At 32.1% G+C, this 14,097-nt stretch overlaps 1 protein-coding gene across 1 annotated transcript; it reads right to left on the bottom strand.

Annotated features, from left to right (window-relative positions):
- Positions 1-1,014: 1,014 nt before the first annotated feature.
- Positions 1,015-12,622, bottom strand: LOC125058553 (probable C-mannosyltransferase DPY19L1). Its single transcript, XM_047662647.1, has 10 exons — positions 12,362-12,622; positions 11,916-12,166; positions 11,345-11,553; positions 10,355-10,532; positions 7,181-8,082; positions 6,913-7,019; positions 5,687-5,843; positions 2,700-2,825; positions 2,174-2,335; positions 1,015-1,475 (listed from the first exon to the last, which is right to left on the bottom strand). The coding sequence occupies exons 1-10, from the start codon at positions 12,447-12,449 to the stop codon at positions 1,448-1,450; spliced, it is 2,208 nt and encodes a 735-aa protein (XP_047518603.1). The 5' UTR covers positions 12,450-12,622; the 3' UTR covers positions 1,015-1,447.
- Between the last annotated feature and the right edge of the window lie 1,475 nt (positions 12,623-14,097).

Genomic DNA, 14,097 nt, shown 5'->3' with positions numbered 1-14,097 from the left:
CGTCGATAAAGAAGTCTCACTTCAATAATTGGATTTTTAGTGAATTTAAAATGTTTAAATAAATCAGTCAAATACGCACATAGCACATAGACAAAGTCTATCGTTGCACAGCCGAGGGTTGAAGCTACGACCTCAGGGATAAGAGTCGCACGCTGAAGCTGCTCATATTTTTATTCATGTTAAATAAAATTGAATTCAATATGAGAATAATATATTCCACTACATATTAAAACATCAAATTATTGTCTTAATACTCAAATATTTTTATTTTTGCTTCAATACAAACTATTTGATATTACAAAAAGATTATGATTAAATATAACTTAATCATAAAAACTACAAAATTAATTTAAAATTAATTTTTACACTTTCTGTCAAATTTTAAAAGAAAAGTGTTGCTTAAGTGAAAAGTAGTTTTTATGAACATGTTATAAAAAAAAGGATTTTAAGTATTAACAGTACATCTATGAAGTTCCACATTCTTTGGGACTGAGATTATTATCTTGATAACTTCTAGATTCTTCTAGAGAATGTCGAGGCCATAATTGACGCATATTTTAAAATATATTCGAGAAAATTAAAAATTGTTATTTTACCTACATTTTAAGTTATACATAAATCAATAACAATAAATTAAAAGTTATTTTAGATAAATCAATTTTGTCTAAACTTATCCCATGCTTAACACATAAACCCTCACATGTTATTCATATTTTTTTGTAAGATGAGGCAAGTAGATAGGAAGCTCATGTATTGCCAGAAAACTTGTTGTCTGCCTTTTATGTACTCCATTTTCTTGAAGGACCCTAAGGAAGTGTTCAAGTATTACGTAACGAACTTGGGGGGGGGGGTCCTATTGTAAAACGTTACGATGCGGGGTGGGGATTGAATTACGCGTTATTGCTAATGTTATTTTCGACTTTCCACTACACATAAAAACGTTACATGGGGGGGGGAGGGGGTTTAATAATCTCCAAGAATTGCGTGACGTAATACTTGAATGCTTTGTAGTCATATCTCTTTCTGTCACAACGTTAACACAATTTGACAGAAAGAGACGAATGATTAGTTCATAGAGTGCAGCTAGAATCTTTTATGAATAGACTAAACGCTAAGTATGACAATTGCTATTTTTGACATACGAGTCATTCTTGGCGCGGATTGATAATTAAAAATGTGATAACAAACTATGGTTTAATTTTTATAATTTGATTTCACCATAGATATTTGGAAATTACCACTGCCGAAGAAGACAAATGGACACTTCAGTCTAGCTTCGGGCCTCTTGGAAACCTCTCTGCGAGTTACGGAGGGAAAACAAATTACTGGATTTGCATTCCCTAATTTCAAAAAATTTATAAAAGGGTGAATAAAAAAAAAATATTTTCACGAAATGTCAATGTCAGTCTCAAATTCTAAAATCTTAGGTTCACATCACTTGTTGATGTCAAGTGTCAAAACTCCTTGGCATATACCTGTAAAAAAAAATTGTAATAAATGTATTTTAATTATATTATTAAGTCGATAGATGGAGCAGACACATTTGTGCGTCTGTTGTGAACTTCTTGCCTTTATTCGAAACAATTATTTCCAGGTTTCGATCTCCAGGATTTCTGTTATTTATTTAAATCTTCGTTGCAGTATTACAATACAATTAAAATAAAATCAATAAAAGGGAGGGCAACCACTTTCAAGTGTAATTGAAAAAGAAAATTTTGCCTACCCACTACACAAAAATTCTAAAAATTTTGAAGTTATACTTCTTTAGGCGCGTTATGAAAAATTGATGAGAGTGAAATTTTACGATGCGCGCGCACCGTTACACAAAATTATCAGTATGAAGTTGCCCACGGAAGATGCTACGGCATTGGATATAATTTAAAAACAACATTCGAATAATAATAGACTTTATGTTACACTTAATGTAAGAGACTAATAATAATAAATATTTATTTATTTAATTTTTTTGACTCCTTTTCCAGTCTTTGATTATTTATTTGTAATTAATTATTTGCATGCAATCAAAAACTATTTTTAATAATGCCAATGAAGTATAACTTCTTACGCGCGTACATAAGTACACGAACCCTTTTTTTTTTAAATTTAATTGTGTATGATTTCACAAGAGTTATAGAATAAATACATTTTTGACTCTTAACCAAAATATACTAACCTCACACTTAGGTCATGTATCCTAAAAACAGCGTAGTGCGCATTTCGAAAAAGCGGGTAGAAATGGTCTACCGTCGTTGTTAGAAGCGTGTCGCAAAGGGGCGGCGATTCGCGGTTTTTCGGAGACTCCAGATCCCATATCTCGGTTAGGGAGCAGCCTTTGCTGTAAAATTAAATATATCGAAAAAGTTAAATTTTAATTAAACCCATATCTCAAAAACTGCTGAACCGATGTTGATGAAATTTTGACTGTTAATACATCTAAACTTAAAGAAAATAGTGCAATTCCTTTTTTTACACACAAATCTTATTCTTCCTTTTTATTATACTCTGATTTTTAATTACGTAGAATTCTGACAGCTATCATTTTTTGACATGTCAGTGATAGCAAACCTTTTTAGCCGGGTACATTTTTCAATTTCATTACGAGTCTGAACATCTGAGTCTATACATACATTTATGTCTTTAAATTAATTTAAAGAGGGTAGTTTCAAAAATGAGATAATTCCTATGATTAAAACACATACCTGCTTCTTCCGTAACAGTACTTGGTCTCAACGACGAGGTAAGTGGCGCGAAGTTTGCTCAACTCCTGGTAGAGCTCGTGCGGTGAAAATCGGCCGTACATCTTGTATACTGTGTACGCACGCTGTCTGGAAGATTTTCAATTAAAAAGTTACCTACGAAGTTGTATCAGACAGTCTTATCTTTAATCATATAGGTAAACCATTACACTTATGAACGTCAAAAAAGAAGTTAAATTAATTGTAAATTTACTAGTCTAGAGCTGTGTTGGCCTAGTGGCTTCAGCGTGCGACTCTCATACCTGAGGTCGTAGGTTCGATCCCCGGCTGTGCACAAATGGACTATCTTTCTATGTACGCATTTAACATTCGAACGGTGAAGGAAAACATCGCGAGGAAATCGACGTGTATTAAGACCCAAAAAGTCGACGTTATGTGTCAGGCACAGGAGGCTAATAACCTACTTGCCATTGAAAATTGATCATTAAACAGATTCAGAAATCTGAGGCCCACACCTAAAGATGTTGTAGCTCTACTGATTATTATGTTATATATTATTATGTCATTTTTATAAAGAAAAAAATAATTTAATCATATAGGTAACATAATGTATACTTATGACTCGTCAATAAAGAAATACATATTAATGCTTCTAATTTTACATTTACTGCCAGTTCTCAAATCAAGGGCGTAGAACGGAACAGAAGAACTGGCAATAAACTCTCCGCCACTCATTTTAATCGCCATGTTTTTTTTTACACAACGTTTGTAAGGAGCTGCAACCATTACACCATGTTCCACATGACATTTAGTAATTAATAATTATATATACCTGTTTTATTCCTAAACCCTGTCAATCTATTTATTCCGAAATTATTTTAAAGGTAAACTAAAATGGCGTACAGTAAAATCTCTTTATTCGCGGGGTATACGTTCCATAAATATGCCGTGAATACAGAAACCGTGAATACAGAATGGTAATTTATATGGGTTTATAGGGGTTACGTTCCTAGGTGCCAAAATAAAAAACACAAATATACAAGAAAATCAATTTTATTGATGATATTGAACATTTTGATTATGTAATTATCATCCTCATGCTTAGGCAATGGTTTGAAGAATTTTGTTATTTTCTCTTGCTTGGCAGTTTTTAATACCTATATCTTGCTATTCAAGCAATTCCTGAATGTCACTTGATTCTGTCTGTTCGAACCCATCTCGTCCTATTCCATTTGCAATTTCGGCTATGTTTGCAGTCAAAGTTTGAACTTGCACGGATTCTTCGTCATTTTCCGCAGTCAGAGCAGGCCATAGTTTTTTCCAGCATGACTTCAATGTGTGTGGTTTCAGTTCGTCCAATGATTCTTTTATGTTTACGATGCATATTGCTATGTCAAATTTCTTCCAGCATTCCATAACATTCATATCAGGATTACACTCCATATTATCTATATGATATTGCGTTAAACACCTATTGGAATTTTGTATGAAATTTTAGATCCGCGAATAAAGAAATTGGGTTGCATTTATTTTAACCGCGAATAGTGAAAACGCGAATAAAGGAAGCGCGAATAGGGAGCTTTTACTGTACTTTTAAACCAGAGGCAATATGGAAGTTTGGGGGCCTCATAGCCTAGCGGTCTTATTAAGTGGCAGCTAGGTGAGGGGTACCAGGTTCGATTCCCTGTTCGAGGGCAAGTTTTAATTTAATTTAAATTTGTTCTTGGCCTTTGGGAGGCTTGTGCGGTACCGGGCGAGTGCCTAAACCGTACATGGAGGACACGGTCGAATTTTTAAAAACAAGCACGAATTATAAAAAATCCTATATTTGACGCTGGCTAATGCACAAATCGTGCCAGAGCCATAAAAAAATAATATGAAAGTCATGTATGTGCAACAATTTTTATATATTTTTTCCTTTCGTGAACGTCTGATCTGCTTGTTTTAAGTATAACATCTTTGGCTATATATTTAGTATAATTATTTTTAGTTATATAATTTACGATAGAAGATTTTAGATAGATTACGAAATGAGTACATCTAAGAATTAGTAAAATTGTCAGTTTTAAAGTATAATTTAGGTCTATGGTTTGTAAAATATAGACATTGAAGAATGATATTAGAAAAAGGTTTTATTATGGCCTTCTACAGATCACAAATAATTATCCACTATAGCTTGTTGATTTCATCCTTATGATGTTGACAGTTGACATTTCAATATTTTATTACCGTTAATAATGGAATATTGAAATGTAAATCTAACAAATTTTGAATCTGTATCTTTGGGCGATTTGTGCTTTTTATAATTTAAAACGTTAATAATAATGTTTCTTTTTTAATCTATAAGATTCTTTTGTAACGTTACGATGTGGGGCGTGGATTGAATTACGCGTTATTGTTAATATTATTTTCGACTTACGAGTACTTTACACTAAATAATGGTAACTTTTAGGTATAAAAAGTCACTGGGTGGTCACGAAACATTTTACTATTGGGTACAGAAAAACGTTACGGCGCGTTACATGGGGGGGGGGGTTTGATAATCTCCAAAAATTGCGTGACGTAATACTTTAACGCTCCCTAAGATAATGAGATGGCGTAAATTGACATAAGTGTACAAATTGTACCTAGATGAATAAATGACTTTGAAAATTTGAATACTCAGTAGAGCATTGTGTTGATGAGATGTTAGACATTGTTGGTTTGTGATTAAAAGCTGCTTGTTATATTTATAGCTAGTGTTATTAGTAACTTAAAAGGAATTAATACAAATTAAATTATTGTACGACAGTTAGTCTATTGTGCTCGCACTTTATCCACACGTCGCCCTCTAATAAATATATTTTTTTATAGAACAGGGGTAAACGGGCAGAAGGTTCAGCTGATATTACCAGAAGGCTCGCTAGTGCGTTGCCGGCCTTTTAAATATCCATATCGATGGAGTGACGATATTTCTGTAGCTTCTAAAGTCTGTCTCTATGTCATCTTACCTCGCTTCCAAATGTTCGTAGTGTGGATGCGCAACTATAGGCCTCTTTGTGGTGAGCATTATCGTGGCGAGGAGAGGCATCGAACCCGCTACCGCCCCGGGCCCTTGCTGCTTTAACCACAGCAGAAGTTCCTCTTGGTTGTAATCACTAAATTCACCTGAAAACAGTTAGAAATTTGAAGATGGAGAATGTGATATTTAACATAAAAAAACTATTTCTATGTCACCGTAAAATTGTAAAAACCGTTAGATTGTAATCTATCTCGCGAGATTGTAAACTGTCGAAAGATTGTGAACCTCAACGAACTGCTTACAAATTAACGTATTATTATTCGGTAGTTATATGAAATTGTTGGGAAGTAAAATTAATCTGTAATTGACCAAAGAAGTTTGAATGATAACTAAGTTAGTGTAGTACAATCTACCGAATAATAAATCGTTAAATTGTAAGCAGTACGCTGAGGTTCACAATCTTTCGACAGTTTATAATCTCGCGAGATAGATTACAATCTAACGGTGTTTACAATTTTACGTTAACATCTACAAGTTCTACAATGCCTGAAAATATAAGCGTGTCGCCGGGAATCGAACCTACTCCATTAACTTCCGGAATTCTTTTTGACGATGAACCCAAGATAGATAAACAAACATAGTCACTATATCAATGACAAATAACTTAGTTAAGTGTATTTTTGAAGTTATACTTCTTTAGGCGCGTTATGAAAAATTGATGAGAGTGAAATTTTACGATGCGCGCGCACCGTGACACAAAATTATCAGTATGAAGTTTTTAAACCAGCCGGGCGCCGAGCGTGCGCGAGCGAGATGGGAATAAGACAATCTACAAGTAAAAAGAAATAGAATATGCGTGAAGTTAGCAAAGAATTTTGAATGACCATAATGACATTTACCTTTTAAACAAATAAAGGAGTTTTAATTATTTTTTCAAAGAAATTTAGCAATGCTTTTTCACAAAGACCTATTGTTACTTAGTTAAAAGGTTATGAAACATACCAAGTTATTAAATTTAATTAATAATATAATAAAATAATAAATAATAATAATAATTGTTATTAATATCAATTAATAATTGAATAATATACTAAATATTAAATATTATTAAATTGTTTACGTAAAATATTATTAATTAATTATATTTAAAAAAAATAAAGAAGTATAACTTCTTACGCGCGTACATAAGTACACGCACCCTTTTTTTTATCTTACCTTCGTGAGACATCTCCTTACTGACATTGTTGACTAGACTGCTCAGCATAGGAATAATACCCACAATCAATATTAATACTAAATACTTCATAACTGAATGTGGGTAGCTGCAAAAAAATAGTACCCTCGTCATTTACGAATTTATTTTAGTATGAACTAGTACAGTAACTGCTGGACTACACCATTATATGTATGTCTGTACTTCATTATAGTAAACAATGGACTGTTATCTGATCATCCCATAAAAATTAATGAAAATAAAACTCACATATAATACTTTTTCTTGAACACCAAAGAAGACATCAAGCACATTTGCGTCGTAAATAGCAGCTTGAGTCGCATCACTAACGCTGCCATAACACCATAGACAACCATCTGCGATATATTATAGAATACCGCAGCGTCCACAGACAAACCAGAGAGAAATTGTATCAAATTATCCTTCTCTGTATTATCTTTTTCCTTATCTAAAACATCCAAATCTGTTTCCTCTTTACGAATATTCGCTTCATTATTCTCAATTCCGCTGTCCTCGTCATCGATCAGTCTTTCCTCTTCTATCCCCTTATGAACATTTTCTGTCTTGCTCTTATTAATCCAAAAGTATACCGCGTTTATTACTCCAAATAACACATATGGAATTAAAAAGGTTTTAGTCATATTTATAATAGAACTCAACGGTAGGAAGTCAAATACTTCGGAACAAGTATACATCATTGTATGGAATGTTTTATAATCTGTGAATTTTGAAAATAGAATCTCCCAGACATGCGTGTCCTCTTCCACTTCTAGGAAGTCGCTAATTATTTTTTTCAAAGATATCGAACCACAGATAACAATAGCCACTCTAAGTATAACTAGCCAGGACTCAACCAAAAAGTCAAATCTATTTTTGACCTTTATACGAAGGCCACTAAAGAATAGACAATATGTAGAAACTACTAGAAATAGACAAACATATAACGATGATTTTAACATTTCATTCCCTTGTAGTAAAAGTATTGCCATATGTAAGCCACAATAGTGGGAGTGTAGTAAAATAGAAAGTTGCCGTGTTTCTATAACCCTCAACTGTTCCATCAAAAAGAATATAGCAATTTGGGTAAGAAATATGAATTGTGTGAATTGCCAAAATAGGAGACATAGGCAATTGAGTAGTAAGATTCCAATCTGAAAATAATAATAATTATAACTGCTTTAAATTTTATATTCATGGAATAATTAATTGCGTTCAAACCATGGCTTTGTACCAATAGCTTTTCCTTCGTATATACCCAGTCGGTATTGGCTTGTTATCTAAAGCTGGCGGCTTCAACACATTTACACTTTTGCTTGTTTAGTGTCTGTGAATAAGCGCGAGGCGTGACGTCACACTGAATATGCATCATGAAAAGACTGTCCGTCTCTCTCGCGCTCGGTCAAGCTTATGAGTATAAAAGAGACAGTTATTGTTTTGCTTTTGCTACTGTTTATAAATACATGTTGATCTTTTTTCTCATTATTATTTTGTCTGTGATTGTTTACTTATTTGGTTGGAGATACTTACAAAAAATGTGTTATGAAATAATTGGTTCCGGCAAAACATTAACAGGACCATCTTGTTAAATAGTGTACAATGTTTTTAATTATTTTAAGCATCTTAATAAAAACAGTTTAATGAAAGAATTGTTAGTGAAGTACGTAATCAAAATAATATAATATATTATAGTATCGTATAATATATAATATCCAGAAAAAAACACAAAACCCAACCAACCCAACCTTACCAAAACCAGAGTAGACTAAATATAGCTTGGCAAAAAAGTCATATTTTTAAACATACTGTATAGTGAAATTGCATTAGTGTGAGTACTGTGAACGCGCCAGCTTTCGATAACCTATATACAATAAGATTCAGAATCAAGCCATAGTGATTATATGTATGACTGCCATATGTATTGGAATTTGATTTATAGGAGTCATGGTGCTAGAGTCTGGCTAATGAAAGATAATTGAATGATTTGAAAACTTTCGGATGGCAACACAGAATGTCATTGAATTTCTTAGGTTAGTATGATTTATTGTCTTGATACTTCATGCAATTACTCATTTTTATTTCTATTATATATTTTTTCCGAATAGTTAACAGGTATAATAGCCTAAACTTTGTTTTATTTGATAGAATATGTAATTTCTTTCGCAGGATTTGATTATTCTGAATAAAGTTCTGTTTTATTATAAATATAGTTGGAGTTTTCCATGTAATGCTATTCATTTTAAGTATCAATAGTAAAACGTATAGTATTTAATTTCATAGATATACAGTTACTATCAATGTAAAAAATAATAAAATAAAATCAAGTATCAAGTAAGTTTAATCCACAAAATATATCAAACTCATAGGGATACCATGCTATTTTTTTTTAATTTGCCGCGCTTTTTCGTTATCTTCTTTCATTAGCCAGACTAGTCTATTGTTCAAGTTTTCAGATATTAAAAAGCATAAGAAATAACAAAAATTTATGCATAAATATTTCAGGAGTGCCATTGGCACATAATTTTATATTTAGCCTTAATAAATATAAATCTAAGCAAAAAATATCTCAATTTTCAAATATTGGACACTGTATAGTAATTTCATAGGTGTAAGAAAAGATTTTTGAAGTTATACTTCTTTAGGCGCGTTATGAAAAATTGATGAGAGTGAAATTTTACGATGCGCGCGCACCTGAGACACAAAGTTGTCAGTGTGATTATAGCGTGCGCGAGCGAGATGGGAATAAGACAATCTACAAGTAAAAAGAAATAGAATATGCGTGAAGTTTGTCGCAAATTTTGAATGACCATAACAATTAATGACATTTGTCATTTACCTTTTAAACAAATAAAGGGGGTTTTAATTATTTTATTCAAAGAAATTTAGCAATGTTTTTTCACAAAGACCTATTGTTACTTAGTTAAAAGGTTATGAAACATACCAAGTTATCATAAACAATATAATAAAATAATAAATAATAATAATAATTGTTATTAATATTAATTAATAATTAATCTTAATATATATATTTCTTGTGTGCGTGTGTATGTGACTGAACTCCTCCTAAACGACTGGACCAATTTTGATGAAATTTTTTGTGTGTCTTCAAGGGGATCTGGGAATGGTTTAGATTCACAAATCAGCCCGCCAGATGTTAAGGGTAGTCCACCCCTAAATTTTTATTTTTTAGACAAAATTTTTAATTTCTATTTTTTTATGATACAGCTTTAAAAAATACATACAACCCCTAACTTTCACCCCTCTACGATCAACCCCTATTTTTTTATTATAAATGATATACATGGCGAAACGACGTTTGCCGGATCAGCTAGTTATATTTAAAAAAAAATAAAGAAAGCCAAAAAAGTATAACTTCTTACGCGCGTACATAAGTACACGCAACCTTTTTTTTTATTAATCAGTTACCTGTAGCTGTACTGTATTCCGTTTGTCATGTATCTGTATGGTCAGCAAATAAGTCTGTAATAACAATAAGGGCCCAGCAAAGTTCTCCCTCTCATTGGGTGCCCAGTGGACCCGTGTACATTCCGCATGATTGGCAAAGTATTGTAGAACAGCTAGACCACCACCGAAGTAGCTTTCACTGAAAAATTATAGTTTACCATTAGACAGCTACACTGAGTTGTTGTTTAAATTATATCTAACATTAGATATCTCTTACGGTAAAATTAAAATTAAGATAAAATACAAGTTTTTTATTTAATGTACACATAATCTGAAATAAAAAAGAAGTTTATAACAGTGTGGTGGAAACACAAACTGGACACAGTTTTTGTGTACACCAGGACGTCAAACTGATTTAAATACATACTTAACTTATATACTTGATATGTATAATCTAATATATAAAATTCTCGTGTCGCGGTGTTTGTGGTTAAACTCCTCCGAAACTGCTCGACCGATTCTCATGAAATTTTGTGTGCATATTGGGTATGTCTGAGAATCGGACAACATCTATTTTTCATTCCCCTAAATGTTAAGGGTAGTCCACTCCTAAATATTTTTTTTTATTTTTATATATTTTTTTCTGTGGTTTATTTTTTTATGATACAGCATTAAAAAATACATACAACGCCTAACTTTCACCCCTCTACGATCAACCCCTATTTTTTTATTATAAATGATATACATGGCAATACGACGTTTGCCCGGTCAGCTAGTTAAAAATAAAAATGGTGTTGCTTTAGAATAAAAAGTAAGTTTTTTTAAATTTGGAAAAATTTGTTTAAAATTACTGCAAGTTGAATAATACTGCTATAACATCAATTGGGACATACTCAGTCAATCATTTTAGTTAAACGCTGGTGAGATTTCCATTGAAAATCCAAGTTTACTAGAACTTACTTTATTAAATTACTTAAACATTTAGTAGTATATAACTGTTATGGCACTCACCTTAATTCCAAAGCATGCAAAAACAATGCTGCAACATTAATTCCAGCAAAGATCCACACAGCCTCCAAATAAAAGAAAATTGGGTGTCCCAAACCAACACAGCTTTCCACTGGATCGTGACCTTCTCCACGGTGTATGATGTGGCACTGGCGATATGTGGTGGTATTGAGCCATGGAGCTAAATAACGGTATAGAGCTCCTACTAGGACCTGTAATTTATGATTCATTTTCTTTAAATACACTCTATACCAATCTTTGTTGCAATAAATGTAAAATTGTAGTGTTATAAATAACTGCTGTGAGACACAATGGTTAACACATGTATCTGCAGGTCTTGTGTTGGATTCCTTTTTAAAAAAATGGATAATTCTTCGATAAACTTTTACCCCCTTATTCATAAAACCTAAATGAGTAAAATCCATGTTTTTAACAAAAGTACTCTTTCATATCTTTCTGTCCAATTGTGTTTACACTGTGATTAAGAGAGAGATGAGTATTATAGCTTAAAAGATCAAAAATGGGATGAAAATAGTTACACAATAAAAATGTTATGAGTTTGGTAAGATCATACCTCTGGGTGTATATTAAATCTATTAAACGCATTTACTTCTTTTGGATACTCGACAATTCGATCATACATCAACTTAGAAATGCCAGCAACAAATGGTTTCTCCTCCACAACTGTCTTATAGTATGAGTAATAGAATCCCATTTCTGTGCGGAAGGACATTTCACGCTCCAAGTCAGAGAGGTATAAGAAATTTCTGTCATTTTCAAATAAAAAATTGACATACTTGGAGTGCAAGTTACTCACAATATATACTGAAAAAGTAACCAATGAAATGTAAACAAAAACGTAGTCATTGAATTCTATAAAGATCATGTGATGAGTCAAATTTTATCATAGATTAAGTTTCAAAATTTTAGTCTCAAATTAGCTAAATAAGATTATTTTAAAGGTAGCTTATTCTGAATAAACAACTATTGTATATGTAGATAGAAAAATTAAAAACTTACTAAGGAATATTAAAAGTAAGGCTTTTATAGTCTTAATAAACGCAAAGAAAAACTTCATTTCCTTTGGTCTTTCTGTATTTTCTTCCATCACTATTGGTATCAATTCAAATATTTGACAAATATCATTTTAGATTTTATCAATACACACAGTACTGAAATATGAAAAATAAATTCGTTTCGTTACAAAAATTCCGCCTAATTCGGCATATTAAAAATTAGTCAAATGTTTTTAAACCGAAAAATGTTATAGCCAATAGGTCATCGTTGTAAATTGTCGTTACTCGTTTGTCAAGTCTTTTTTTTTTTTTGGAGTTTATGGCCTGGTATCTAAACCTTTAAGCCATATTTCGTCAACTCTCAAGATAAAAAATTATAGCATAAAAGACTTTTTATTCTGTACTTGTAACTTGTTACTTGAATGGTGATTTATAATTTAAAAATTATAAAAAAGCAGTATACTAATACAATAAGACAAACACAGAAATATTGTACTAATTTATTTTTTCGGCCGCGGAGTAGGGATAAAGTGAAAGACGCTCGTCATGGCAGCCAAGGCCATTATTCATTTGTGCTAGTGCTCCACGCTATTTTGTTTGATTTTTATAATATGTGTATATAATCTAAATAATTGTCATTTAATATGTGTATATAATCTAAATAATTGTTATAAATATGTGTATATAATCTAAATAATTGTTAAGTATTATGTATGTCGTACTCTCCAAGACAGAGTTCAATAAAAATATTCGGAAACTTAGGCCCAGAACACACGGTGAAACGCAACTGCAACGAAACCCTATTGACATTATTGACTTACAACCAGTTTCAACCATTTTCCACACACGCTGCAACCACAATCATTTCGGTTTTCTTTGAGAACAGAAGTTTCCTGCCTAAGATGGATTCATCGGTTTTAGATTTGGTGTTAAAAAATGCAAATGATCACGTAAATAGTACGGATTTTCCTTTTTCATCCAGAACGACTTGAAAAAGGTTTCAGATGTCTCATATAAACAACACGTAGATTTCGCCATTTTTCTTTGCACCTGCGAAAAAAATGTAGTAAAAAAATCTATCTTATCTGTTGTCTACCACTGTTGTTTTTATGTTTATTGGTTTTACCGATACGATTCTAACACAAATGTAATGTTTTTTTGTTCGTCGTCAGCCATTTTGTACAAAAGAAGCCAAATCCGATGAATGAAATGCAACGCGAGTTTCCTGCACGGTTTCAATGCGACTGAATTGCAACGCGTTTCAAACCGGTTTCAAACTGGTCGCGCCATGTGTGGTCTCTCAACGGAATCTATGGCAGAAACTTACATGCAACTCAAAAGTAACTAGTGCGTTTTCCAATTACAGAGCATAATGCGACTCAGTGCAGCACAATGCCGCATAATGCTGAAGCTTAATTGGAACGTGAATTAGTTTTCAAATGCATCAGCAGAGTGCGCTACGTCAGTGTTGAAAAAAAAATGTTCTGAATAGAGTTAGCAACCTCATTAATGTATACTTTTTACGCTTATTTTAATAATCAAATTATTTCATTAACATTTTTTTACTGAAATAAGAGAAAACCTTTAAAGAATATAAGGTTTTAACAAGCTAATTAACAGTAAAATATTTAGTTTCATGTAAGAAGTTTACATCATTTACGTTTTGAGTAATTTTTCAAATGATTTTAAAAAAAATTATATACTTTTTCAAAACCATTGCAATGTTTACAAAAGTATAAT

This window comes from Pieris napi, chromosome 18 (assembly GCF_905475465.1).
Source record: "Pieris napi chromosome 18, ilPieNapi1.2, whole genome shotgun sequence".
NCBI lineage: Eukaryota > Metazoa > Arthropoda > Insecta > Lepidoptera > Pieridae > Pieris > Pieris napi.
The sequence above is the reverse complement of the archived record's forward strand: the minus strand, read 5'-3'. Positions and strand labels throughout refer to the sequence as shown.

What these genes read in the sequence shown, in the direction of transcription:
- LOC125058553 (XM_047662647.1), bottom strand. Translation starts at nt 12,449, where the DNA reads ATGGAAGAAAATACAGAAAGACCAAAGGAAATGAAGTTTTTCTTTGCG. An exon ending in CTTACTTTTAATATTCCTTA is followed by an intron (nt 12,167 to 12,361) that starts GTAAGTTTTTAA and finishes TTACTTTTTCAG; the next exon opens with TATATATTGTGAGTAACTTG. An exon ending in TAAGGAGATGTCTCACGAAG is followed by an intron (nt 5,844 to 6,912) that starts GTAAGATAAAAA and finishes AACTGTTTTCAG; the next exon opens with GTGAATTTAGTGATTACAAC.